The 26,628-nt window shown below is 28.0% G+C and overlaps 4 protein-coding genes across 4 annotated transcripts; 2 read left to right on the top strand and 2 right to left on the bottom strand.

Moving 5' to 3' along the window:
* Positions 1–2,141: 2,141 nt before the first annotated feature.
* LOC124909877 (auxin response factor 16-like) lies at positions 2,142–3,745 on the top strand. The gene is made up of 2 exons (XM_047450507.1): positions 2,142–3,101; positions 3,233–3,745. Exons 1-2 carry the CDS (start codon positions 2,142–2,144, stop codon positions 3,743–3,745), a joined length of 1,473 nt encoding a protein of 490 aa, XP_047306463.1.
* Positions 3,746–11,613: 7,868 nt separating this feature from the next.
* LOC124945033 lies at positions 11,614–13,743 on the bottom strand. The gene is made up of 3 exons (XM_047485399.1): positions 13,458–13,743; positions 12,898–13,306; positions 11,614–12,022 (listed from the first exon to the last, which is right to left on the bottom strand). Exons 1-3 carry the CDS (start codon positions 13,585–13,587, stop codon positions 11,731–11,733), a joined length of 831 nt encoding a protein of 276 aa, XP_047341355.1. The 5' UTR covers positions 13,588–13,743; the 3' UTR covers positions 11,614–11,730.
* A 600-nt stretch (positions 13,744–14,343) lies between these two features.
* LOC124909876 (protein Ycf2-like) lies at positions 14,344–16,153 on the bottom strand. Its single transcript, XM_047450506.1, has 3 exons — positions 16,148–16,153; positions 15,485–16,082; positions 14,344–14,363 (listed from the first exon to the last, which is right to left on the bottom strand). The coding sequence occupies exons 1-3, from the start codon at positions 16,151–16,153 to the stop codon at positions 14,344–14,346; spliced, it is 624 nt and encodes a 207-aa protein (XP_047306462.1).
* A 982-nt stretch (positions 16,154–17,135) lies between these two features.
* Positions 17,136–20,183, top strand: LOC124909875. The gene is made up of 3 exons (XM_047450505.1): positions 17,136–17,781; positions 17,863–18,009; positions 20,110–20,183. Exons 1-3 carry the CDS (start codon positions 17,136–17,138, stop codon positions 20,181–20,183), a joined length of 867 nt encoding a protein of 288 aa, XP_047306461.1.
* The last annotated feature ends 6,445 nt before the right edge of the window (positions 20,184–26,628 follow it).

The following is a 26,628-nucleotide window of genomic DNA, read 5'->3' as shown; positions in this document are numbered from 1 at the left end:
GGGTAAGCATTGGTTGGATTAATCTGAAATCCAATGCAATTCAATCCGAAACCTAAATACTAATTCGGATTGGATTGAGATCGGATTGGATTGAGTTCTGATTGAATTAAATCGAATTGGATTAGGATTATCCAAACTATCTAATTAAAATTTTATTTTTTAATTTATTTTTTTTTTAAATTAAATTTCATCTTAATATAATATATATTTTACTTATTTTTTGATAACAATATTTATTTTTATTTTTTTATTATTTATTTTTTTCAGATTCAAATTTAATAATAATAAAAAAATCGAATTAAAAAAAAAATTGTTGACTAATTTTAAGTTGATATATATAAATATTTTTTAGTTTGGATTATCCAAACCATTTTCAAATTCAATCCGTATTCGATCTGTATTAATTAGTAAAATAGTTTGGATTACGGATAAAATAAATTTAGTTTTGATTTAATACGGATAAGACAAAACAGGTTGATTTTACCCATTTGCTCATCCCTAACTCTATCAGTAACGGTTAATACGACTTTAATAAAATTCAAACGGAAGACATATCAGTAACGGTTATTGGTAAAACCGTTACAGATACCCTTAATTCGAAAAAAGATTAAAAATATTAATATTTATAACGATGCTTCTTTATAATACTCGTTACTGAAGATATATATTAGTAACGGTTTAATATAGTTGTTACTGTGATATCTTAATAACAGTAACATTTAATATAATCGTTAATACTTTTTCACTCGTGATGATAAATTTCTGTAAATAAATAAAAACTACTATTTAATTGAAATAAAAGATTTGTAGACTACTAATTAGATAAAATAAAATAAAATTTTGGGTTGAATTGAAATTGCACATATTGTTTTAATATCTGAAATTAACTCTCTTATGTGAATTTACCGCTGTTAATTTAATCCTTATCAATATATTTGAAATTATTGCACGTGTATATTAAATATAAAAATTAATTAAATTCTAGCTTAAAATGTAATAAAACTTGGTGTCCATTTCTAAATTATAAATTTAAACAAAATAAAAAGGAAAAAAATGACAATAAAAATAAATAAATAAATAAAACAGTTAAATACATAAAAAGAACACGAAAACATGAATTATATTTAGTTTTAAGCAGACAAACATTGTTCAGAGAATACAATACATTTTTAATATTTGTCCATTAATAAATAACTCTCTATATATTTATTAAAAAAACATGTTACATTAAAATAAATCATTAACAACCTCCCTATATATATATATATATATATATATATATATATATATATATATATATATATATATATATATATATATATTATATATATATATATATATATATATATATATATATATATATATATATATATATATATATATATATATATATATATATATTTATATTTTAAATGTCCAATGTATATTAAATATACCAACACTACAGTAAAAATTCTGATAATTTCTCCCAAACTATTACACCAACAAATATTTGGGATCCCAATTATATAGGTATGTCATATTAGCTGTATTCACAACAACCACATTTTTAAGTTAGTCAAATAAAAATTAATTCTCTAACAATTTTTTTTTTAAAAATTAGAGTAAAAACCTTATTATATTTATATTTGGCCATTAAAAATAAATAAAAAAACAGTAAGAATTTTTTTAAAAATACACCATTTTAAATTCTTCAAAACGCAGACAAACATTTATTTAATATTTGGCCATTAATAAATAATTTTAAAAAATTAATGTGAGAGGCTAGCATACCTCACTTATTTCACCTTAAGGCACATTAATAAATAATTCTTTATATAAATTTATTAAAAAAAAATTATATAAACTTTCATGCAACTTTTTTTTTTTAAACTTAGTCAATTAAAACTAGTCCATCTACATCCGACCAACACGGATAAAAAAAAGCATTTGTTACAATATAAATAACTTAATTTAAAAAAACACAACTTCAGCTGAATGTTAGTAAAACTACTGAGTCTTATGTTTAGACCTTAAGACCAGGGATTATGTTCTTTTTTTTTATTCATCTCCAAGATTATTGCTTCATAATAGGAATATATCAAATCATCATTTCTATAAAGAAATGAAATTTGATAACAATCATTTTCTAACCTTAAAAAATGGTCAATCCCCAACTATGGCACGCCTGTGCCGGCGGTTTGGTCAATGTACCGCCGGTGAACTCAACTGTCTATTACTTCCCAAAGGGTCATGCCGAACATTCACAATTAGAATTACCCAATTCAGGAAAATCAGTTTCTTATATTCTTTGTAAGGTAATATCCATTAATTATTTTGCTAATACTGATACTGATGAAACTTTTGTCAAGATTGAACTTTTCCCACTCAAAACTTACAATACCATGCAAACCCTAGAAACCCATGCACCATCTTCACCGCCGCCGCCACCTCCGCCGCCAACGCCGCCAACGCCGCCAACGCCGCCAACGCCGCCGCAGCCGCAGCCTTCAGTGGTTGCCAAAACTTTAACCCAATCGGATGCCAATAACGGGGGAGGGTTTTCAGTGCCGCGTTTCTGGGCGGATACTATGTTTCCTGAGCTGAATTACAAGGTTTCACCCATAGCTCAGTCTATCTTTGCCAAGGATATTCATGGCCATGTATGGGAATTCCGGCATATTTATAGAGGAACGCCGCTGCGGCATTTGTTAACGACGGGTTGGAGTGGTTTCGTGAATAAGAAGAAACTTGTTGCTGGGGATTCGGTTGTGTTTGTTAAAGATGGTGATGGGAAATTGAGTGTTGGGATTAGAAAAGCTAAGAAGATGGATCATAAGAATCGTGTAACTTTGGAGTCTTTTCTTAAGACGGTTTCACTTGCGATTAGTGGTGAAAAGTTTGAAGTTGTTTATTATCCATGGTCGAATGTTCCTGAATTTGTTGTGAATGCTTCTTCTGTTGATAGATCTATGATGATTCGATGGTGTCAAGGATTGAAATTTAAAATGCATTTTGAAACTCAAGATTCGACCCGTATAAGTTTGTTTACGGGTACCATTTCTTCGGTTCAATATTTTCACCCGTTTCTTTACCCTAACTATCCATGGAGATGTCTTGAGGTAACTTATTTCTAATTCGGGTGCTCTTCGATATTGCTTGTAATTTGTTCATCTTACATTATATTTTACTTTTACATCACAAGCTTAAGTGTGAAGAGTTTATTCGCGTTTTTACTTTTGATGATTCTTAGGTAGAATGGGATGAACCGGATACGCTAAGAGAAGTAAGAAATGTGAGCCCGTGGACAATAGAATTGGTTTCGAATATGCCGCCACCTTTTTATTCTTCAATGTTCTCAAGAAAGAAGGTATGTTTGGCTTCGGATTTTTCTTACAATGGGCAACTTCCTATAGAAACATTCCATATTCGGAATGGTTACCCGGTCGTCATCCAAAACAACGTTCCTATAAAAATAAAGGAAGCCAAACACGAAGAAATGAAATTATCCGAGAAACAAAAGTTGGTTCAAGGCGATGTTGAAGATGATGAAAATGTGTCTTGCTCATTGTCTTTAGGAGTTTCTTCTTGTAATCTTGAGGTGGTGGAAAAGAAAATTACATTATTTGGAAAGGAAATCATTCTTACTCAACCAGCATCATGTAGCGGCGATAAAACGTCGACTTCCTCTAACAATATTAACTCGAAGTCAGAATTGAATGCATGGCCTTCAAATAATGGGAAGAGGATCAAAGTGGAAGGTTAGAGTAGACTAAGAAATATTGATAGATAGTTAGTATCATTTAAATGATTTTGATTTCTTTGATTGTTTATGTTTGTAATTGATTTCTACTAAAGTAGAAAAACTCAATTTGATTTTTTACACTAAAGCTGTTGTTTTTATGCACTCATGAAAGAAAAAAAATACTATTTTACTTTGGTTGATTTTTTTTGTATCTATTTAAATGTCGAGCATTTGAAATTGTTGACTTAGTAAACAGAAATCACAAGCTTTCAAGATTTTGTTGAGTTATAAAAAAATGCTTTAGAGAATGTGATTAGTCTCTTGGTTGTGCATATATAGGGGTGGGGAGTTTAAGAATGTGATTATCTTAAATTTAATACTAGTTTTTATGAGACAAGTGATATTAAGAGATATTTAACATCATATATTCCATACCAAAATGGAATTTCTGAAAGACGAAATAAATCAATTATGAATATAGTAAAGGCTTATGATATACTTGAATAATTGTCTTGTCTCTAATAAAGTGTAAAAGCACGTCATCTTCTTACATACTCATTTTTTACACGTTTAAGCCTCCCAATATAGAGATCTCAATATAATACAAAATTTCTCTACTTCTGTCTATTTCCCAAAAAGAAAGGGCCTGCTAATAGAGTGGACGGGTAGAATAATCAGGGTGTTTGAAGTGTAGGTCTTCTTTTATGGAGACAGTGCCCCCTTTCGCATGGAAAGCATTTCCTAAACATAAGGTAAAAAATGAATAATATCTGTGGAACTCATTATCGATTCACTTCACATTATCGAAAACTTCTCAATAACCTTTAGTTCGGGCGTGGAGAGTTTTTTGCGGAGAAACTTTGCAAGTATAGTTTTGGGGAGAGTTCAACCAAGTCTAACCTGTTGCGCTCGAATGTTCCCTACGGGTTTGTAAGATTTTCAATATCCATGTTATTTCCCTCACGATATTTTTACGCTATTAATTATTGAGGAATACTTAGGCTTAGAGAGGGTCCCCTTTCTCGCGTAAAATTGATCAGAATTCGAACACACCGCGTTTTACTGGGAATTATCGAACTATTAGTTTAATATTTCACTCAAATAGTTCTTATTTATTTTTACATTATCAAAAACTCTCAAAAATGTTTTCGGTTATAATAATAGAAAGATTTGTACTAAATTGTTATATTAAATTATATAAGTTATGTCTATTATATAAACATTGCATTGAACTTGTATGGAAACTAATAATATAATATAATAATGATATAATATAATATTTTGTGAATTTCCGTGCGCTACAAACGGACAAATATATAAGCGAAATAATTAAGACATAAAATTAAAAAAATTAAATTTTTTATAAAAAAAAAAATTGAATAACACTATATAATATATTAATGATTAATATATTCAATAGTTTAAACATATTTTATCAAATACAATAAACATAAATTTGTATCTTAATTAAATTTTGTTATATAAAAAATTAATACATTTAAATTTCATTTTTTTTATTTACATCTTTACACGTAATTTATAAAAAAATTAATAATCATTTGAATTTTATTACATAAATTTTACCATTATATTGTATTTTGACATTAATTTTATAGTATCATAATTGTTAGGCACTGTATATATTAAATATATAAGTTTGAAATTTTTTAATATTGTTTTTTAATTTATTTCATTTTTTAATATTGTGTGGAGTTATTTATTCTCATATTTATTATAATTTTTGTTATAGAAACTTTTTTTTAGATAAAATGAAATAAAATTATTACAAATATAGTCATTTTATTCAAAATTTTAATTTTTTCATTCTATTAATTTAATTTAATTTTTCTATTTTTTTTAACGTAAATTATCATTTTATTTTAAAAAGATAAAAATAATATTTTAACAAAATATATTTGTAATTTTTCTTTTTTGAACATAATTATTTCAGTTTCTACTTTATTATAAATCAAAAGTCAAAATATTAATTAAAATATATGTAAAATATCTATTAAAAAATAATACGGAACCATTACATAAATTTTATAGTATCAATATTATTCTTTCATTTATTCGATTTTTTAATAATGTGTGGAGTCACATAATCTCATATTTATTATAATTTTTTTATAAAAATATTTTTTTTAGATATAATTGAAATAAATTATTACAAATATGGTCATTTTATTCAAAACTTTAGTTTTTAGTTCTATTAATTTAATTTAATTTTTCCATTTGTTTAAAGTAAATTATCACTCTATCTTAAATAGGCAAAAACAATATTTAGTAAAATATGTTTGTGTTTTTTTCTCTTTTGATCATAATTATTTCAGCTTCTACTTTATTCTCACAAATTTCGGAAACAGTTTATTATCCATCAAAAGTCAAAATATTAATTAAAATATATGTGAAATATCTATTAAAAAATAATACTGAACTATTACATAAATTTTATAGTATCAATATTGTTTTTTCATTTGTTCTATTTTTTTAATATTGTGTGAAGTCATTTAATTTCATATTTATTATAATTTTTTTTAGATACAATTGAAATAAATTATTACAAATATGGTCATTTTATTTAAAATTTTAGTTTTTTTTTCTATTAAATTAATTTAATTTTTTTATTTTTTTTAACGTAAATTATCACTTTATCTTAAATAGACAAAAATAATATTTTAGCAAAATATGTTTTTGTTTTTTCTCTTTTGATCATAATTATTCCATCTTCTACTTTATTCTCAAAATTTTGGAAACAGTTTGTTATCCATCGAAAGTTAAAATATTAATTAAAATATATGTGAAATATTTATTAAAAAATAATATTTAACTATCTTTTTATGTCAACACCATAAAATTTATATTTTAAAACTACATATACTTAAACTTAAGTATTATTATATATATTTTTTTTTGTTAAACAATAACATTAATTATTATTTTAATTAAAATAATAATAATTTAATTTTATAAAATTTGTGTAAAAAATATATATTTATAATAATTTTATAAATTAAAATAATATGTATTTATCAATTATTTCAAACATGTGAAAATATAAAGTTAAATATATTTTATATTATTTGAATATATATATATATATATATATATATATATATATATAATCTATTTATTATATTTTTGTATATAATTAAAATATTAATATTATTTATTAAAATATAATTTTATTTATAATTTTAATATAAATATCTTTTTAGGTTGTGTTATGAAATAATAAAAATTAATAATTAAATATAAAAAAAATTAATTTTTAAAAAAACTTTTCTAAATTTACTGAGGTAAAGAATATTCGGCTTTCTTGATTTCAATTCCGCGTCTTCTTTCGCTTCCCATTTTTCTTCAAATTAAGTTTGAATCTTTTTTCTTCTAGGTCCTCCATAATAAAATTTAATTTAAATATAAAACATGTTTTAAAAACCTAAATAAATGATGATATAATTAACAAACGGCGATAATTAAATTCAGACTAAATCACATTATTATTAATATAATATGAATATATTAAATAGGATAATCAACACAAATATTATAAAATAATATGAATAATAAATAAATTAATTAAACGTTATAATAAATAATAATAATATTTCAAAAAAAATTGGAAAATAGTAAAAAATCTTAGGCTAAGAATATAGAGATCATATGCATTAAAAAAATTGTTTTTATTTTATTAATTATTCATAAAATTTTATCATTACTCATACTTTAACCATACCAAATTCAAAAGAAGATCGATGAAATGCGTAGGATGTTGTTGTAGCTTCCTAAAATGAACGGGTTCAAAAGAAGATCGATGAACGGGTTCAAAAGAAGATCGATGGCGTTGTTGCAGCTGCCTGAAACGATCAAATTCCTGAGAAAAAATACAAAATAGTGAACAACATATTATTGAAACATAACATAATACAAATTCAATTATTGAAAACATTATATTGATAGAGAATTTAGAAGATTACGTGTCGATACAAAAATAACACGCTTGAAGACCGAGGATGTTGTTGTAACTGCCTAAAACAATCAAATTCCTGGAAAAAAAATATAAAATAGTGAACAACAAATTGTTAAAAAATAACATAATGCAAATTCAATTATTGAAAGCATGATATTGACAGAGAAATTGAGAATATTATGAATCGATATGGAGATATCACTATTCTCTTTTCAATGAACATTGTTGATTTAAGATTATTTATAGGAAGAAAATATTTGGGTGGAGAAGAAGATGAAAAGTCGGGTTGATTTAATATATTGGTTTAATTGTAGTTATATACGTTGATATAATCATTATTTAATGTTAAATTAAATTAATAGATAATTATAATATGATAACTGAAACTTTTTTTATTCTTACATATTTTCATATTTAATATTTAATGTTAAACTAAATTAATATAGATAAATGAAGAGAAAGAAATATATATATTTAAGAAAGAGAAAATACCTATGATGATGAGGGTCATTTTGGAGATAGCGTGATTTACACCTTCAACATTTCAAATTAAGCGTCATTATATATATATATATATTTTTTAATATTTTGATAATATCTTACATATATATTATTTTATATTCTAATATGACTCCTTAAACTCAAGATGGAAAATGTTTGAACAACTTGAGGTCGAAGACGAGATGTTAAATGTTGATGATGTATTCTTCAAACTTTAGAAACTTGTGAGCTCCATCCAGTTACAAATTGATAGTGTGTTAACTGAATGAACGCTGGGATAAACAACCGAATGAACTCTAAAGTTACTCGTGAGTCTCGAGATCCAATCAACGAAGGAATGACAATGTGTTGCATAAAAGAAAACCAGCGAAGAGGTACAATTCATAGGCATAGAATGCTGAAATTAAACAACACCTGAAAAACTCATCTTAATGAAAAGATGACAGTGTATTGACTAAATAACTAATAAAGAAACACGTATTATTGAATTAAGACAAATAAAAATATATATACATTAATTACTGGGATAAAACAACAACTGAAAACATAACTAAGAGAATATAATACCGAAGAAAATAAGAACATTAACAGAATTATTTGAAAAAAAATATATTATAATAATAATAATAATAATTAATAAGCATTATTAGAGCCTTTATTAATGGCCAAAGTAATCATTGATGGAGACGGCGGAAGACTAAATTTTGTAGCTTAAGAATAAAATTTTGACTCTGATATCATATTAGAATAGAGAGAAATTGTATTTAATAGTATATCTTTTGGTTACATATATTATGACTAATATATATATGCATTAAGTTGAGTTTATAGAGAAACTAATAATATAATATAATAATGATATTATTGCAAATTATAATATTGTGATAATATCTTACGTATATATATTATCTTATATTCTAACACTTTCAGGGAAAGATTTCGAATTTATAACAATAACATTAAACATATTTGGTAAACACAACTGTATTTATTGGAAATACAATTCAAATCAGTAATATATAATTTAAACAAGATTGTAAACAAGTCTCAAAATCATCTTCCACAAGAACTATGGGAACATATAGAAGACTTATGTTTCTCAATTAAAGAAGTGTTTATTTCAATTACGAAGTCAACTATAAAATGCACACAAAGTATCTTTGACTCTATCTATTAAGAATTGATTTAGTTGATTATTTATTAATTAAATTTTGTTATTATTTAGTTACTTAATAAGGTAGAGTCTGATCTATATAAATAGTGATACTTAATATTTTATAATCAAGGAAATACAATCAATAATTGTTTTTCATTCAAACAAATTCTTTATCTCTATCCATCTACTAAATACAGAATCATCTTTTTTTTCAAACTTAGTATCAAAGCAATAAAGAAAGATTCCTGATTCCAACCAAATCAATGGAAGACAACAATTAAATACCTCCAAGTATTTCTTGGAGAAAGAACTCTAAAGCTGCTCTCAAATTCGTCAAACCGAATTAAACCAACATCGCGACGGTAGAAAACGAAATCATTAATTTAAGTTTATGGGCGAATCAACCCAAAATTCGATCCAAGTATCATTTATTATCACATATATATTTAAATTAACTACATCTTTCGACCCGACAATCCAAACATTTTGAAATTAAGCATCATTATATATATATATATATTACTTTTTCAAGTTTGTCTTCGTATTAAACCTGATTTTTTTTTTTAAACTATTAATAAATTCTTTTGAAATTTCTTTCCTTTTCTTGTCAATTAGTTTGAAAACATTTTTATTTTCTTGTCAAGTTATTTAAGTCTCAATAAAAACACATTTTGAAATAGAACTTTGTCATACTTTGATTTGTTACGCATTAATATATTTCATTAAAAAATATATATAATTCAATTGTATTGATTTTTTTCAACTACATAATCCAAGATTTTTTTAAAATTTATTTAATATTTATATATAATTTATAAACATGCATGGTAAAATGTGATTCTAATTATTAATGAAGTTAAAGTAAGTATCCTCTCAATTGTTTTTCTCAAATGCATCAGAGAAGGTTTGATATTAGACAAAAGAATATTTATAATATATTTAATCATTTTTTAATAAAAATATTTAAATATTATTACGAGGGTCAAAATTCATTACAAAACAAATAATTTAAATGTAGAACAAAGAAAAATAAAAATGAAAAGAAATATGTTATTCTCCTTTGCTTTTTTTATGTTTTATTTTGTTTTTTTAAAATATTGTAAATAAAATTTAAAAGGTTATAAGTATGTTTTGAACTTGTAATATAACAAAAAAACGAGTACAACCTTTTAACTAACTAAGTTAATAAAATTTTATATTTTAAATTTAACATCAAATTTGAAAAACGCATGATATTTTAACTATATAAATTCAATTTTTAAATAATTAATATATATATATATTATATATAATGATTCTTAATTTCAATGTGTTTAGATAGCGGGGTCGAGGGTTGTTGGTTAAAATAAATATATATGTGAAAATAATGAATACTTTGGTCGGATTGTGGGTTGAACCACACATAAACTTAAAACGGTTAAAAATAAAAATTAAAAATGTTATATGTATGTTTTGAACTTGCAACCTAAAAAAACATATACAACCTTTTAACCAATTAGACTAATAAGGCTATATATTTTAAATTCAATATCAAATTTGATTAACGCATATTATTTTAATAATATAAGTTCAACTTTTTAACTAACTAATCTAAATATATACATATATATATAATTTTGTTTAATTTCAAAGTGTCCAGATCGAGAGTTGTGGTTAATTTAGATATATATGTGAGAGTAAATTGATACTTGGGTCGGATTGTAGGTTGACTCGCCCATAAACTTAAAACGGTTAAAAATAAAATTAAAAGTGTTATAAGTATGTTTCGAATTTGCAACTTAACAAAACAAGTACAGTCTTTTAATCAACTAGGCTAATAAAATTTTATATTTTAAATTTAACATCAAATTTGATGAACGCGAGATATTTTAACAATATAAGTGCAACCCTTTAACCAAGTGTGATTGTGATGTGGTTTGTCGAGTGATAATATGCCAATATCAATTGAAAGTGGTTAAAAAATATGATTCAAATATTAGATTGATCAAAGTGTGATATCATGATGTTAAATGTTAAAAATATGAATCAAATATTTGATTGGCCAAAATAAAAGTGTAAAGTTACCAGATGAGAGATTCATTCGGAAAAAATATGTGAGAAGATAAGTTGTTTTATCGAAGTGAATAAAATGTAAAATGAGAGTATTTTATTTTTTATTTTAATATATTATTTTTTATTTATTAAGAATTTTAAACATTAAATACACATTATTATTATTTTTTATTAAATTTATTTTATTTATATTTTTATCCGACTGGATTATACGAGAATCTTCTTAATTTACTTAATAATAAATGACCCTAGTTTATGAGTTATAAATATGTACAATACATTATTGTGAACTTTCTCCAATACAAATTACAAACTTGTGAAACCTAGCTAGGGCATAGTGTTTGGTTGTTTGAGCAGCTTCATCATGAAATTAAACTTGACTTTATTACCAGTTTTGGGTAAAGGCCAGTTTGCTCCTTGGGGTATTTGGACACATTTATAGCCTTGCCCTATATACAACCTTGTTGCAGCCGGATTCTTTGCATCACAATGCAATGCAATCGATCGACAGCCCCAGCTACTAGCTTTCATCTCGGCTTTCGCTATTAGCCTTTTCGCTATCCCCTTCTGTCGAAAACCTTCCATAACTGCTACATTTGATATGTATGCCACCCCAGTCCTAATACATTTTAAGCCAATTTACACCCTTGTCACTATAACAATGCAATTCAATTCAAACAAAATTAATAATCATCTTAACAAACCCACAATGAGTTCAAATATTAACTATCTACTCTTAAATCAAGGCCAACAAGTGAAAAATACAGGTTAAACCGCAGGCCAAACACAAAACTAGGTAGAAAATCTTCCAAAAAACCCTTCTAAAAGAATGTCAACCATAACCAAGTGGTTATTTCCAAATATTTGGGTTATTGAAAATCATGTTATTTGGATAAAACATTAGGGGTATAAATATATATTGAAAAAATATTTTAACTTTTATAAACAAAATCTCGAGTATTTTGGTTCATGATTTGATTTATGTGATTGATGGGTATATTATTGATTAGATAATGAGTTAATTGAAATTCATCTAAAAAAAATACAAATCACGCAAGGATATTATTTTTAAGAGGATAGCATATCATAACACAGAAATTACCTCCAATCTTCAACCAAGGTGTTCTTAGAGTTAAAACCACAATCTATTAGTTCAAAACTCTTACCACTTGAGCTATCAAGTGTGGACGATATTCACCTTATGTACGGTTGTAATTTGATAAAAAGTACTCCAAGGGTAATATGGTCTTTTGACTTCCCTTTTAACTGGATGAATTAAGTTTTAAGTCAAATTTTTGGCTTAAACTTTTTTGCCAAATTGTAAGTGGTTTAAAATTGATTAAGTGATGACAAATAGTAGTGTTATCAACTAAGCACTTGATTCATTTAGAATAAAGTGATATATTATCAAACACATCCTAACATAGGCTACATTGCATGTTAGGAAATCCAAAACAGCATTATTCTAAATTAAACCAGTCAAAACAACATCACCTTCTTTGCTGGAATGGCCCCTTTCTTGGCAAGAAATCAGCAACAGTGTCCACAGTCAATATTCCAGCAATATATCCCTTGTTTATGAGGCTAAATCTAACATCAAGACCTCCAATTCTAAAATCTTCATTTCCAAAGACAAAGGATTCACCATGTGAATTGCCAATAACAGCAACAAGACAAGTTCTCTTGCAGCCAGTTGGTAAGGAGGAGAATCCAGATACCATTCCCACTACCCGGTTCATCCTCAGCATCAAATCAAAAGGGAATGAGTAATTGGGGAAGAAACAACTACAATGAGTCTCAGCCACTTCCCAACAATCCTCCAACCTGGCTTCTCTAACCATTATTTCATTCCCCACTGCTGGAAACAATTCAACAACTTCACTTGCCCTGCAAACTCTCCCCCCTTCTCAAAGATAAAAAAACAATTCTTTTTGAACTCTCAAACAACCTTATGTAAAATCAATGCTAATACTGTTGCAGATTCATAAAAGCTTCAATTTTTCAAAGAAAGATGAAGAAATTGAGTGAAAGGGAAACAGAGATAGAGAGAAAACCTGTTATGGGTAGGGGGAAAAGAGAAGGATGATGAGTACTGGGTTTATGAGGAAAGGTAAGCTTCTTCTTAGAGATAGTAAGAATGGAAGTTTTAGGCGGCGGCGAGAGTCCCAACGGCACAGTCGGCATCTCCCGATGAAGAATCCTTCCGGCAACGCCGCAAAGACAGTTTCAATCATTCAACATCATCACAGATTCATCGATGGCCTCTTTATGCTCTTGCTTGCTCTGAATCTTCACTCCATTCTCCACTCTTTCCTCCTTCACTTCTTCCTTATTTTCTCATCCCACCAAATTCAATTTAAACCGTTCAAATTTCTTTTATTTTTAACTAATAAATCAAAAATTATAAGTAACTTTCACTATCTCACATTGATGTAATTTGTTTGTTTTTAATGGAAAATTAATAATTTTGTCGGATTCTAGGTTTAGTTTAAACAAAATAATAACTATATTACGGTAAAGTGAAAAAAAGAGAAGCGATGAAAAGTATATGACTTTTTTTTTTTTTATTCATTAAACTATCTATTTATTACATTCATAGAGTAAAAATAACTAAAATTAATGAATTAAAAATATATAAAATGATAAACTTAACGAAAAATTCAACGAAAGTAAGTCGACTAATTAATGTGGCATGACATGTGGATAGGAGAGAGAAATTTTTCAAAATGTTCTGAAACGCTTATTTCAGGTCCTGAAACGGTCATTTCGGGTTCCGAAACTGTCATTTCAGAAAAAAAAAAAAAAAAAAATTTCTCCCGAAATGACCGTTTCGGGACTCAAAATGAATGGTTTCGAAATCCGAAATTAGTGGTTTCGAGACCCAAAATGAGCAATTTTAGAACGTGGAGACAACCTAGTAGGCGACGCTAGATTGGTGAACTACTTATCTTTGTAGTCAACTGAAAGTATTATGGTCTTAATATACACTTATATGTAATATGTATATATTATTATAAATAAAAGTGTATTTTAAAATATAAAGTTTCAGTAGTTTAATTGAATAAAGGAGTGTAATTATATTGTTAAAGGGTAAGATTAAGATTTATATATATATTATTTTTAATCTTACTTTTTAGTATAATCATTCAAATTTTATGGAAGATTAAATTTGCAAATTAATAACTTGATCGAATAAAGCGTTGTAGTACGAAAACTATATTTTATATATACTTAATTTTAAAATATAAAACCTATTAATTAGTTAGATAAAGTGCTGTATTTGTATTTTAGGTTGAAAGTTTAATAAATAAATATATATATATATTATTTTTAATTTTACCTTTTAAATTTAATCACTTTAAATTTATGAAGTGGTTAACACGCAAAATTAACAATATAACTTGATTATTCTGAAAAAACAAGTAATGTGTTAAAATACGAAGACTAAACTATTTAAAAAAACTGTATTTTTTATATATTTTTATATTACTTATGTTTTTCTTTTTAAATAAACAATATATCTAGCAAATTCAACACTCTTCCTACCAAATAGTATGTATCCATACTTCTATTTTAATGTGTTACATTGCTATCTATTCAAAATTTTAAAGAATGGTCAATAATGACTCGTTTAATTTTGTAACTAACTCACTAGCATTATTAAAAAAATATAGACATTAAAAAGTACTATTACTGCATTGATTTCAAGAGTTGGTAAAATAATATATTTTTTTAAATAAAGACTAATCTCATATAAACGTATCTATTTGTTAAATTAGCTCATTTAGATATAAAAATTCATTTGAACGTATATATTATAAAAAAAAATGTCTCATTTAACCTCTTCATCATTAATAGTTAGAAAATGCATTAACTTTTTTTTTTGGTATGAACTCTTCGTCTTCAACATAATATCTAAATAACCGTTAACCCAACAAATAACAAAATCATCCATTTAAGATGCAAGTGTTTCTTCTTTTACAAATCTACTTGACTTACTTTTTAGATCTTTGTTTCTTGCAAAAAAAAAAAATAAAAAAATAAATAAAAATAAAAATAAATATATATATATATATAGGGCAATTGCTTAGAAGTACATTTTGTGCAACAACCTTTCTTATCTGATAGAAAAGGATCCCATGATCCTGAACCGATCTTACCTGGGATCGCAAATCCCAAGTTTGTCTATGAAGAGCGGATCTAATTGTATTAGTGTCTAGAATGGATTTCTTCTGTGTAATACTAATTGATAGGGCCTCATTGGTAAGTGCTACAAGATCTCGTGCATTGGAACCCATGGTTATGGACCCGAATCCATTAGTATGGAACATTTTATTTTCCAAGTGAAATCCCCTAGTATATGAAAGAGTCAAAAAGTGCTTTCGTTGTTTAAGAAGCCTTCGTATCTTAATGCACGTATTTAATTTATTCAGAGCTATTAAAGCGGGATCCACTTTTGGGGGAATATGAGTCGAAGCAATAACAAGAATATTTCTAGTGGAACATCTTTCACAATCTCTGGAGAGATTCACTAATAGACCGATGGATAAGTAATTCGACTCATTCACTTCCAGATCATGAATGTTTGGAATCCATATTATGCAAGGAGACATTGCTTTTGCTAATTCGAATTGAATCCATATATATACGTCCCTTTGTTGAAATGAAACATTTTGTTTCTACCGCATAAGGAAATATTAAGAATTGGTCCTTTTTTTTTAATTAAGAAGAACGTTATACCAACCATCATGACACCTGACACCTGTTTCAACTCAGAGCGCTTTTGCCAATTCTAGTTGATCCTCTTGTGTGTTGTCAATGGAGACATTGAAGAAACTATAAATTATGTAAAGCAACAACATAACCTTGGGCTAGGAAAATGTTTGTCATTAGTTGAAAACGATGAATTTGAAGAAGATTTACGACATTTTGAAAATCAAAGACTTAAAGATCCTCGAGCAAATAATTTCCTAAATCATACCCATGTTTGTATGTTCTGATTTATAGAGATCAAGATGAGCAGTTAGAATAAGAAATTTAAAACTCTCCCCTTAATGGCTGAACTGACTTGGGGAAGGGTCAATCACTTCTTGAGAATGTTTAATTGAGAGCATTCTTTTCTCCCCTAGTCTCCCCTTATCCCATTTTCCTCCCCCAAAATAGTACATCAATGAGACAGCCTGAAGCTTTTGAGACAACCTGAAGCTTTTGATCAAATCCTTTTAGATCAAGGAATAGCTAATAGTCATCCAAAAAGATTGAAACTCAATCCAGAGATATTGATGATGGTACGTAGCTATGGGGATAGAGACTTTATATTAGAATTTGTTTGAATAAAATGTTGGTTGTTCTTTTAATTAGTTGGTTACACTAAGTTGATATTATTCTTGTTCGAAGTTGTCAGTTTATTTTGTAGTGGATAGTGTCTGACAGTTTATTTAGTAGTTGTTAGTGTTAGTTTTTGATAGTTTCCTTATTAGTTAGTATTTTACTATTTTGTAGGAAAATAGTTATTTTTTACTATTTAAGACCTACTTTTTATTAATATTATTATGAGTTTGAAAAGTTTTTTGATTACTATTTTACAATTGGTATCAGAGCCAAATTTAACTATTAGAATAAATTTGAATTTATAATCGAAAGGGAAAAGTAAGACGCATTCGATTCACAAGGATGGACGAGAAGAACGACAACAACCTCGCAAAGTTATCCACCTTCACTGGAATGAATTGATGGAAAATTTGCTTAGGGAAAAAGGGATGTGGCATCTAATCAAAAAAAATGTTGAAGAACATGCAGTGACAGACCGTCTTAGCGAAACTCAAATTGAAGAACTAAAGAACAAGGATTGCAAAGTGAAATACTTACTCTTCCTAGCAATCGACAAAGTTACTTTTCAACAAATTTTAGACCGCAATTCAGCTAAGATTGTTTGGGAGTCTCTTAAAATCAAATTTGGGGGCAACGAGAGGGTCAAGAGATCTCTGCTCAACACTATAAGATGCAAATTTGAAATCCTGAAGATGAAGAAGAGTGAAACGATCAAGGAGTATTTCGCGAGGATTACGGCTATAACAAACCAGATGAGAAGCAATGGAGAAACAATGTCGGACACCATTATCGTAGAAAAAATCTTGAGAACCTTGACTAAAAAGTTTATCTATGTTGTGTTTGCAATAGAAGAGGTAAGAAATGTCAGAACCATGTCAGTCGATGAACTACAAAGCTTGGTTGTACACGAGCAGAAATTCAAGCCCATCGAAAATGAAGAATATCAAGCCTTAAAAATATATGTTTCTATTAATGGAAGAGGAAGAGACAGAGACAAAGAGATGAATAGAGAAAGAGTCGGAAGAGGAAGGGCATTTGACAAGTCACGTATTGAATAAATCAAGTGTAAGAAGTTGAGACAATTTCAGATTGAATGTCTTGAGTGAGACAAATCCAATTATACTGTAGAGGATGAAGAAGAAGTCCTACTTATGACTAATGTTGAATCAGAGGTTACAATAGCAGCTCCACCAAAAGTATACACTTGGATACCAAGTTCAATCACTCTGTTAAAAATGGGAAATGGCATGAAAATTGATATATTGAGAAAAGAAAGTATTCAAATTAAAGTGAATGACATTAAACAATTGATTGAAGATGTTTACTATGCTCTAGAGCTGAAATGTAACCTCTTAAGTATGTGTCAACTACAACAGAAAGGTATAGGGCTGCTTGTGCTAGATGAGGAATGCAAAATCTATTGTCTAAGAAGAAGATTAATAATGACCACAAAGATGAGCTCAAATAGACTCTTAAAGATCAATGCTGAGAAGATGGCACTTGAAGTGAAAACCAAAGGAATCAAAAAAATAGTCTCTACAACTACATGTCTTTAAGTTATTTTTTTATGAGGAATCTCTATTATGGTACTTTAGAATGAGACATCTTAATTATCAGAGTCTATAAAAGATGTATTTTCAAAAGATAGTAGAAGAACTACTCTTAATCACCATTCCTGAAGACACCTGCACACACTACTTGATTGGAAAGCAACATAGGAAGAAGCAGTCAAAGAAAAGTAAGTGAAAAGCCACAAGGAAGCTGCAATTAATTCACTCAGACCTTTGTGGTCCTATTACTTCAGCCTCTAATAGGGGGGAAATGTACATACTAACATTTATTGATGATTACAGTAGAAAATATGGGCATATTTTATATGTGAAAAATCCGACGTGTTTGAGAAATTTAAGAGCTTCAAACTAATGATTGAAAATGAGGGTGGATTACCACTAACTTGCCTTGAGGTGGGGGATTTTCCTCCAAGGAGTTCAACAGTTTTGTGAGGAATGGGGAATTAAGAGGCAATTGACTGCAACATTCACTCCTCGGCAAAATGGAGTTGTAGAAAGGAAAAACAAGACAATTATGAACTTTGTAAGGAGCATGTTGGCTAGTAGAGAAATGCCTAAAGAGTTTTGGACAAAATCAACTTACTGGCGTATATACCTAATGAACAGAAGTCACAGAAGTCACACTTTTGTTGTGTAGAAACTAACTCCAGAAGAAGTATGGAGCAACATTAAACCATCAATAAGTCATTTGAAAGTTTTGGTTGCATAACTCACACCTTAGTTAATGTATAAAGAAGACATAAACTTGATGATAAGAGTCATATTTACATATTTCTTGGCATTAACAGAGAATCTAAGGCATATAAACTCTATGATTCAATGTTAAGAACGGTCATTGTGAGCAAAGATGTGATAGTCGAAGAAAGAAATTGGTGGGACTGAAAAAAAAATGCCTAAAGTTTATAATGGAGTAGTTTGAAAAGGTGGTGTGATTGAAGAAAAAATGAAATAGAAAAAGAATTTGTTGTAGAAATGATGAGGAGCTCGAGTCTTCTAGCTCATCTTCTGAACAAATAACAACAAATGAACCTACTATTTATAACTCCTCTCATGAAACAACAACAGTAATTCAATCTACTCAACTTACTGTCCAATCAGGAAGAATTAGAAGGTCCCTCAATGGCACAAAAATTATGTATTTGATGAAGACTTATTAGTGGAAGAGGGATGGAGTGATGTGGCTTTACTTGTTATTCTTTATTCAGTCACTTATGAAGAAGCTTCACTAAATAACAAGTGGAAATAAGCAATGAACCAAGAAATATCTTCCATTGAGATAAATAATACATGGAAGCTAGTGAAGCTTCCAATTGGAGCAAAAAAAGATAGGAGTGATGTGGGTTTTAAAACTAAACTCAATGAGCATGGAGAAGTTTATAAACATAGGGTCAGACTAATTGTTAAAGGATACGCTCAAGAATAGGTCATTGACTATAACAAAGTATTTGCTCTTGTACCTCGTTGGGATACTATTCGTATGATCATTACAAAAGTTACTCAACAAAGGTGGAATCTCTATCAAATGGACGTGAATAGTGTATTTCTTCATAGAAAACTATTTGAGGAAATATTTATTGACCAGTCCAAGTGTTTTGAGAAAAAGGGGGAGGTGGACAAAGTTTATAAACTATAAAAAGCTTTGTATGGATTAAAACAAACTCCAAAGGCTTGGTTCAGCAGAATTGAAGCTTACTTTATGAAATAAGACTTTAAAAAGTGCTCATCTGAACAAACTTTGGTAAAGTAAATGCAAAAGTAAAAATATTGATTGTTAGCTTGTATGTTGATGATTTGGTTTTAACAGAAAGTAATGAACAGATGATTGATGTCTTCAAAGAAGCTATGATGCAAGATTTTGAGATGACAGACCTTGGATGAAATTTTTTATGGGGGTTGAGGTAAAGCAAGATAGCAGTGGGACTTTCATAAGCCATAAGAAATATGCATGTGAGATGTTGGAAAGATTTGAATTAACTGGTTGTAATCCTGTCCAAAATCCAATTGTTCCCGGAGCTAACAAGGACGAAAGTGGAAATAAAGTTTATTCAACAAGATACACAAATGGTTGGTAGCCTGATATATCTCACGGTCAGTAGACCATACTTGATGTTTTCAGTTGGAATAACAAGTATGTAAATGGAGTCACCCACTGAATCGCATCTGAATCTTGTAAAAAAGATACTCAAGTATATAACTGGGATTGTTGGATTTGGTGTATTATATGAAAAAGGAAAATAAGGAGAACTTGTTGGGTATATCGATAGTGACTACGCATGAGATGTTGATGATCGTAGAGGCACATCTGGGTATGTTTTTATGATGGGAGGAGGAACTATAACATAGTCATCTAAAAAACAACCAATTGTTACACTTTTCTCTACTGAAACTGAATTGATAGCAGCCATTTCTGCAGTATGTGAAATACAATGGATGAGAAGAATTCTACAAAAACTCAAGTCACAATTTAAATGTATTACAGTTTTGTGATAATATTTCCACTATAAAATTATCACTTCATTAGAGATTTATTCAATGAGAGTTTGATAAACCTTGCTCATTGCAAGACTGAAGAACAATTGAATGATATTATGACAAAGGCTTTGAAATTTGAGACTTTCGAAGATTTGAGAAGTTTGATGAGTGTCACTAAAGTTAAACTAGAATACAATCTATTTTAAGGGAGAGATTTGTTAGAATTTGTTTGAATAAAATGTTATTTATTTTTTTAATTAGTTGGTAAGACTAAGTTGATATTATTGTTAACTTGTTCTCAGTAGTAGTGAGGTAGTGTTTGTCAATTTGAGTTATGGTTAAATTTTTAACAATTTTCTTATTAGTTAGTGCATTAATTATTTGTTGAACTTTAACCAAGAAATCAAACAAGAATTCTAGAAAGAAAGATGAAGAACAGTGAGTTGTATTGATTGATAAAAACTCAAAGTCTTTGTTACATTGTAAACCTAAGAATTGGGGATCGGGACATATCCGATCCTCATATGGTAAAAACTATAAATGAGTCCTTGAACTAATATTACAACTTAAAAAAAAATAATAAACTTTATAAAGTCTTGTTTGAAACTGGAAATATTAAGGAATAAAGATTATTAGTATAAACTAATAATTAAATAAATAAATATATAACTTATCTCAATACTCCTCCCTCAAGATGAATAAATGAATATCTTGAAGAAATAAGCGTGATCGAAGGTCTTGAAATTGAGCAAAATTCAATGCTTTCGTGAAAATATCTGCAACTTGTTTCTTTGTTTGCACGTGAAAAAGTTGAATAAAACCAGCCAAATATTGATTTCTAACTACATGACAATCTATGTCAATATGCTTCGTTCTTTCGTGAAAAACCGGATTCTCAGATATGTGTATGACAACTTTAATATCACAATATAAATATATTGGTAACTTTAATTTAAAATTCAGGTCATTAAGAATATAGGAAATCCATTGAAGTTCACAAACTGTAGCAGCAAGACTACGATATTCAGATTCTGTAAAAGATCTAGAAATAGTTGTTTGTTCCTGGCTTTCCAAGATATGATTGATTTACCAAAAACATATACAATAACATGTTATAGATTTTCTTGTTTCAACACAAGAGCCCAATCAGAATTAGAATATGTAATTATGAAAGAATCATTTTCATAAGGATAAAAAATACTCAATGATTTTGTACCTTTTAAGTATTCAACTAAGTACAAAGCTGCATTCCAATGACATAAGAGAGGTTTTTGCATGAATTGAGATAATTGTTGAACAGCATATGCAATATCTGGTCTAGTGTAGTTTAAATATAGAAGTCTCCCAATTATCCTTCTATACTTAGAAGGATCACATAATAGATCTTGAGTTTCATCTTCAAATTTTATGATTTTAATCATTGGCGTGTTTGTGGGTTTACAACCCATTAGACCTGTATCATGTAATAAATCTAGAATATATTTCCTTTGGTTTACAGAAAATACCAAGATCATTTTGTACAATTTCAAGACCCAAAAAAAACTTTGCATTTCCAAAATCTTTGATAGGAAATTTAGTATCAATCATATGTTTGATCTTTTTGATATCTTCATAGTCATTCCCTGTTATTAACAAGTCATCAATATATATTACTAGACCAATCATATTCACACCATTTTGTTTAAAATATAAACAATGATCATGTTGTGATTTTGTGAAACCAATATCAATCAAAAAATTAGATATTTCATTATACCATTGCCTTGATGCTTGTTTCAAACCATAAAGATTTTTTCTTAATTTGCAGACCATGTTTGTGTTATCAAAATTGTTTAGACCTTGCGGAATTTTCATAAAAATATCTTTTTCTAAGTTTCCATGAAGAAATGCATTATTTATGTCAATGTGATTCAAGATCCATCTATTTGAGGCTGTTAAAACAATTAACAATCTTACAGTTACACTCTTAGTCACTGGTGCAAAACAATGATGGAAATCAATACCATCCTTTTGATTAAAACATTTCGCAACTAAACGCGCTTTGCATTTGTTTAAAGTACCATTAAAATTAAGTTTGTTTTTATAGACCCATTTACAACCAATGATTTTCATGCCTTTGGGTAATTCAGTTATTTCCCATGTTTGATTCAATTCAAACGCAATTAGTTCATCATTCATTGTTTTTATCCACTTTGGATCTTGAAATCTAGTGGAGTTGTGGTTAGATCAAAGTTAGATAAAGAGTTTATATACTCTTGATCTTTGTACAAAGAATGAAAAGGATAAGTTTGTGGAGTGTAATTTAGATCAAAATTTTCTTTTGATTTAACATGATTTGTAATAAAGTCTTGCATCCAATTTGGAGAATATTTAGTTCGGGTACTTTTCCTTTGAATTGTTTCAGATGAATCATTATTTTGATCATTTTTGTCAAGGTTAATATCTGTTATTGTAATTTCTATAATATTATTGAGTTTTGATTGATCATTGATATTTTCTTTGAAAGGTAGAATATTCTTAAAGAAAACAATATTTCTTGAAACTACAATATCACTTAATTCAATCTGATAAAGAGTATACCCTTTTTGATTTGAAGGATATCCAATAAAGACACATTTTATGCCTCTATCTTCAAATTTTGATTTTTGTGGAAAAGTATTTGTCATGTAATATAAGCAACCAAAACTTTCAAATTATCATATTTAGCTTCACACTTATTAAGCATGAAGAATGGTGACTTCCAATTCAAAACTTTTGTTGGCATTCTATTTATTAGTTAGGTTGTAGTAAGGATAGAAAAAGACCAAAATTTGATCGGTAGGTTAGAATGTTTTAAAATAGATCTTGCTACTTCAATTAGATGTATGTGCTTTCTTTCTACAACTCCATTTTGTTGTGGAGAATATACACAAGTCTTTTGATGTATTCACAAATTCAGTTCCATTATCACTTCTAATGATTTTAATGTTCTTTAAATATTGAGTTTTGATCATTAAATAAAAATTTTGAATTTTGTCAAAAACAACAGTTTTATCATAAATTAAAAAAGTTCAAGTGCATCTAGAGTAGTCATCTACAATTGTAAGCATAAACGGTATTTTAGTGTATGATTCTTTTTTATAAGGTCCCCAAATATCAATATGAATAATATCGAATTTGTCTTTAGAAGATGAAGTGCTATTATGAAAAGGTAAACAATGTGATTCACAAATTTGACAAGTTTCACAATAATCCATATTATTGATAAGAGGAGGAAACAATATTCTAAGAACTTCATTAGAAGGGTGTCAACATCTATAATGCACAGTTTTACAATCTAAGGTAGAAAATGAAGTTTTAGCATCACTATTAGAATCTTTAAGGAAATCAGTAACTATGGAATAGAAATACAAGTTTCCTACACGTTTGCCAAGTTCAAAGATATCATCTAATTTAGGACCCTGCATCAAACATCCATTTTCAGAAAATATGCATTTAACTTTTTCATTTGCAATTAATCTAATAACTGATATTAGATTATACTTAAAATCTGAAGCAAATCAATTTCATGTTCTATTTTCTTAATATCAAAAAGCAATTTTCTATTATTGCAAATATGTGTACTAGCCCCTGAATCTATTAACCATAATTGTTTTGAACTGTTTAAACTATTAATGCTCATTGTAAATTCTATATCAGTTATAAAATAAAGATTGAGTCTAGAAAACTTATCTTCGAAGTTGATTTCTTTATTTTTTAGTATACAGGTTAGCTTCAGGTCTAGTATTCTCTTCAATTAAACTTTTCGTCATGTCCTGCATCATCTTCATTTGATCTTGTAAGAGACTGTTTTGTCATTGTTGTCAAATGACACTGAATTCACAGCATTCTTCATTTTGTTGTTATTCCACCAATCTGGAAAACCAATTAGTCTATAACATCCTTCTTTAGAATGACACTTCATATTATAGTGAGTACATGAGAGATTTCTTCTTTTGTCATTGTTGTAGGCTCTTTCATCATTTTTTTTGAATCTTTTTGAACTACCTTCTTTGAAATCTCTTACTATCATGGCAGATTGTAAGCTAGATTGTTGATGTTGTCGATTTATCAGATTCTTTGATTCAACATTCAAAAACATCGTGAAAGCCTTGTATACACTCGGTAAAGGATCCATAACTAGAATACTATCCTTTAGATTCTCATAAGAATCATCCAGACTCATCAAGAACAGCAGCAAATTATGTTTTTCATACCTAGTCAAAACTTGTTTTTCCAACTTGCATCCCACACAATTTGAGATTTGAGATTTATCACAAGAACATACATGATGTGGTTCAAGATGTAACAATTCATCACAGTTTAAACGTACCTTAGAATAATATTCTTCTAAATCAAGATTGTCCTGCTTTGTTGTACATATATCTTTTTTAACTCGATACAAGGTTGGACCATTGTTACCTTCATACCTCACTTTCACTTAATTCCATAGCTCTAAAGAGGTTGTTATGCTCTGAAAGTGAATTCTCTTCTTCTTATCGATTGTGTTCATTATCCATGATCGGACCATTGCATCAATCATTCTCCAGCAAATAGCATCTTGAGGTGCAGTCGGAACTGTGAATGATCCATCAATATAACACATCTTCATTTTTGCAGTAAGTGCCAATTGCATGCTGGTAGACCATTCGAAGTAGTTCTGGCGGGTCAGAACTGTGTGAGTCAATATTGCTCCTGGAATGTCGTCAGGATGAACATAAAGAGGATCTGTGCAATCTCGCTTCAATGGTGGCATTGGTGGAAAAACTTGAACAGGAACTTGAAATGAAACTTGAACCGGATCAATTGTGCGTTCTTGAAGAGCTTTGAAATTAGGGTTCAGAGAACGCACTGGCTCATCAAGAAGATCGTCGTTGTCGAAATCAAATGGATCGTCACTTTCTGAAGGTTCTTAAGGGTGCAGGATCGCCTCCTACTCTGATACCATGTTGAACTTTAACTAAGAAATCAAACAAGAATTCTAGAAAGAAAGATGAAGAACAGTGAGTTGTATTGATTGATGAAAACCCAAAGTCTTTGTTACATTGTAAATCTAAGAATCCGAGATCGGGACATATCCGATCCTCATATGGTAAAAATTATAAATGAGTCTTTGAACTAAAAGAAAAAAAAATAAACTTTATAAAGTTTTGTAGTTTTTGTTTAAAACTGATAATTATAAGAAAATAAAGATTATTAGTATAAACTAATAATTAAATAAATAAATATATAACTTATCTCATTATTATTTGTTTTACTATTTAAGACTTACTTTTTATTAACATTATTATAAAAATAACACTTTAATTCATTATCCATTAGATACATCACTAACAATATATTAATGGTAAAATTTATCTTAAAATAAATTTTTTTTTTTTTTTTAAGTTCAATCAATCTTTTTTTAAAGTTTAACTCTAAATTTTAGATCTATCACACTTTTTGATTGAGCTGGAGCTACACCCCCATTTCCCCCAAATATATATCACTATCACCCGTTTATTCATTAAATTTCAATGGTGAAGCTTTTTTATTTTTTTATTTTGGGGTTTGATTATAAATTTCTTAATTTTTATGTATATAATTATTATTTAATTAAATGAACTTTGTTAAAAGGAGACTTGATTGTTATTTTATATCATACTGATTTTGACGGACAACACAACAAAGCTATTTTCACCGACTCTTCATTTCTTTTCTTTTTCTTTTTTTTGTGTTAGAAAATAATAAATGTTCATAGTTTATTTTCTTAATAAAAAAATATATATTGAAGAGCTTATTTAATATATTTTATTTTTGGTAATCATAATAATAATAAGTAGGGCTGGCTGGC

This window comes from Impatiens glandulifera, chromosome 7 (assembly GCF_907164915.1).
Source record: "Impatiens glandulifera chromosome 7, dImpGla2.1, whole genome shotgun sequence".
In the NCBI taxonomy this organism is placed as follows: domain Eukaryota; kingdom Viridiplantae; phylum Streptophyta; class Magnoliopsida; order Ericales; family Balsaminaceae; genus Impatiens; species Impatiens glandulifera.
The sequence above is the reverse complement of the archived record's forward strand: the minus strand, read 5'-3'. Positions and strand labels throughout refer to the sequence as shown.

Excerpts from the sequence above, each read along its gene's own strand:
- LOC124909877 (XM_047450507.1), top strand. The coding sequence starts at position 2,142 with ATGGTCAATCCCCAACTATGGCACGCCTGTGCCGGCGGTTTGGTCAAT. Across the intron at positions 3,102-3,232 it reads ATCCATGGAGATGTCTTGAG|GTAGAATGGGATGAACCGGA; the intron begins GTAACTTATTTC and ends GATGATTCTTAG.
- LOC124945033 (XM_047485399.1), bottom strand. The coding sequence starts at position 13,587 with ATGCCGACTGTGCCGTTGGGACTCTCGCCGCCGCCTAAAACTTCCATT. Across the intron at positions 13,307-13,457 it reads TTTCCCCCTACCCATAACAG|GGGGGAGAGTTTGCAGGGCA; the intron begins GTTTTCTCTCTA and ends ATCTTTGAGAAG. Across the intron at positions 12,023-12,897 it reads GGGCCATTCCAGCAAAGAAG|GACTGGGGTGGCATACATAT; the intron begins GTGATGTTGTTT and ends AAAATGTATTAG.
- LOC124909876 (XM_047450506.1), bottom strand. Across the intron at positions 14,364-15,484 it reads AAATGTACTTCTAAGCAATT|TTGACTACAAAGATAAGTAG; the intron begins GCCCTATATATA and ends TAATACTTTCAG.
- LOC124909875 (XM_047450505.1), top strand. The coding sequence starts at position 17,136 with ATGGAAAATTTGCTTAGGGAAAAAGGGATGTGGCATCTAATCAAAAAA. Across the intron at positions 17,782-17,862 it reads AAGGGCATTTGACAAGTCAC|AGGATGAAGAAGAAGTCCTA; the intron begins GTATTGAATAAA and ends ATTATACTGTAG. Across the intron at positions 18,010-20,109 it reads TGATATATTGAGAAAAGAAA|AAAGTAATGAACAGATGATT; the intron begins GTATTCAAATTA and ends TGGTTTTAACAG.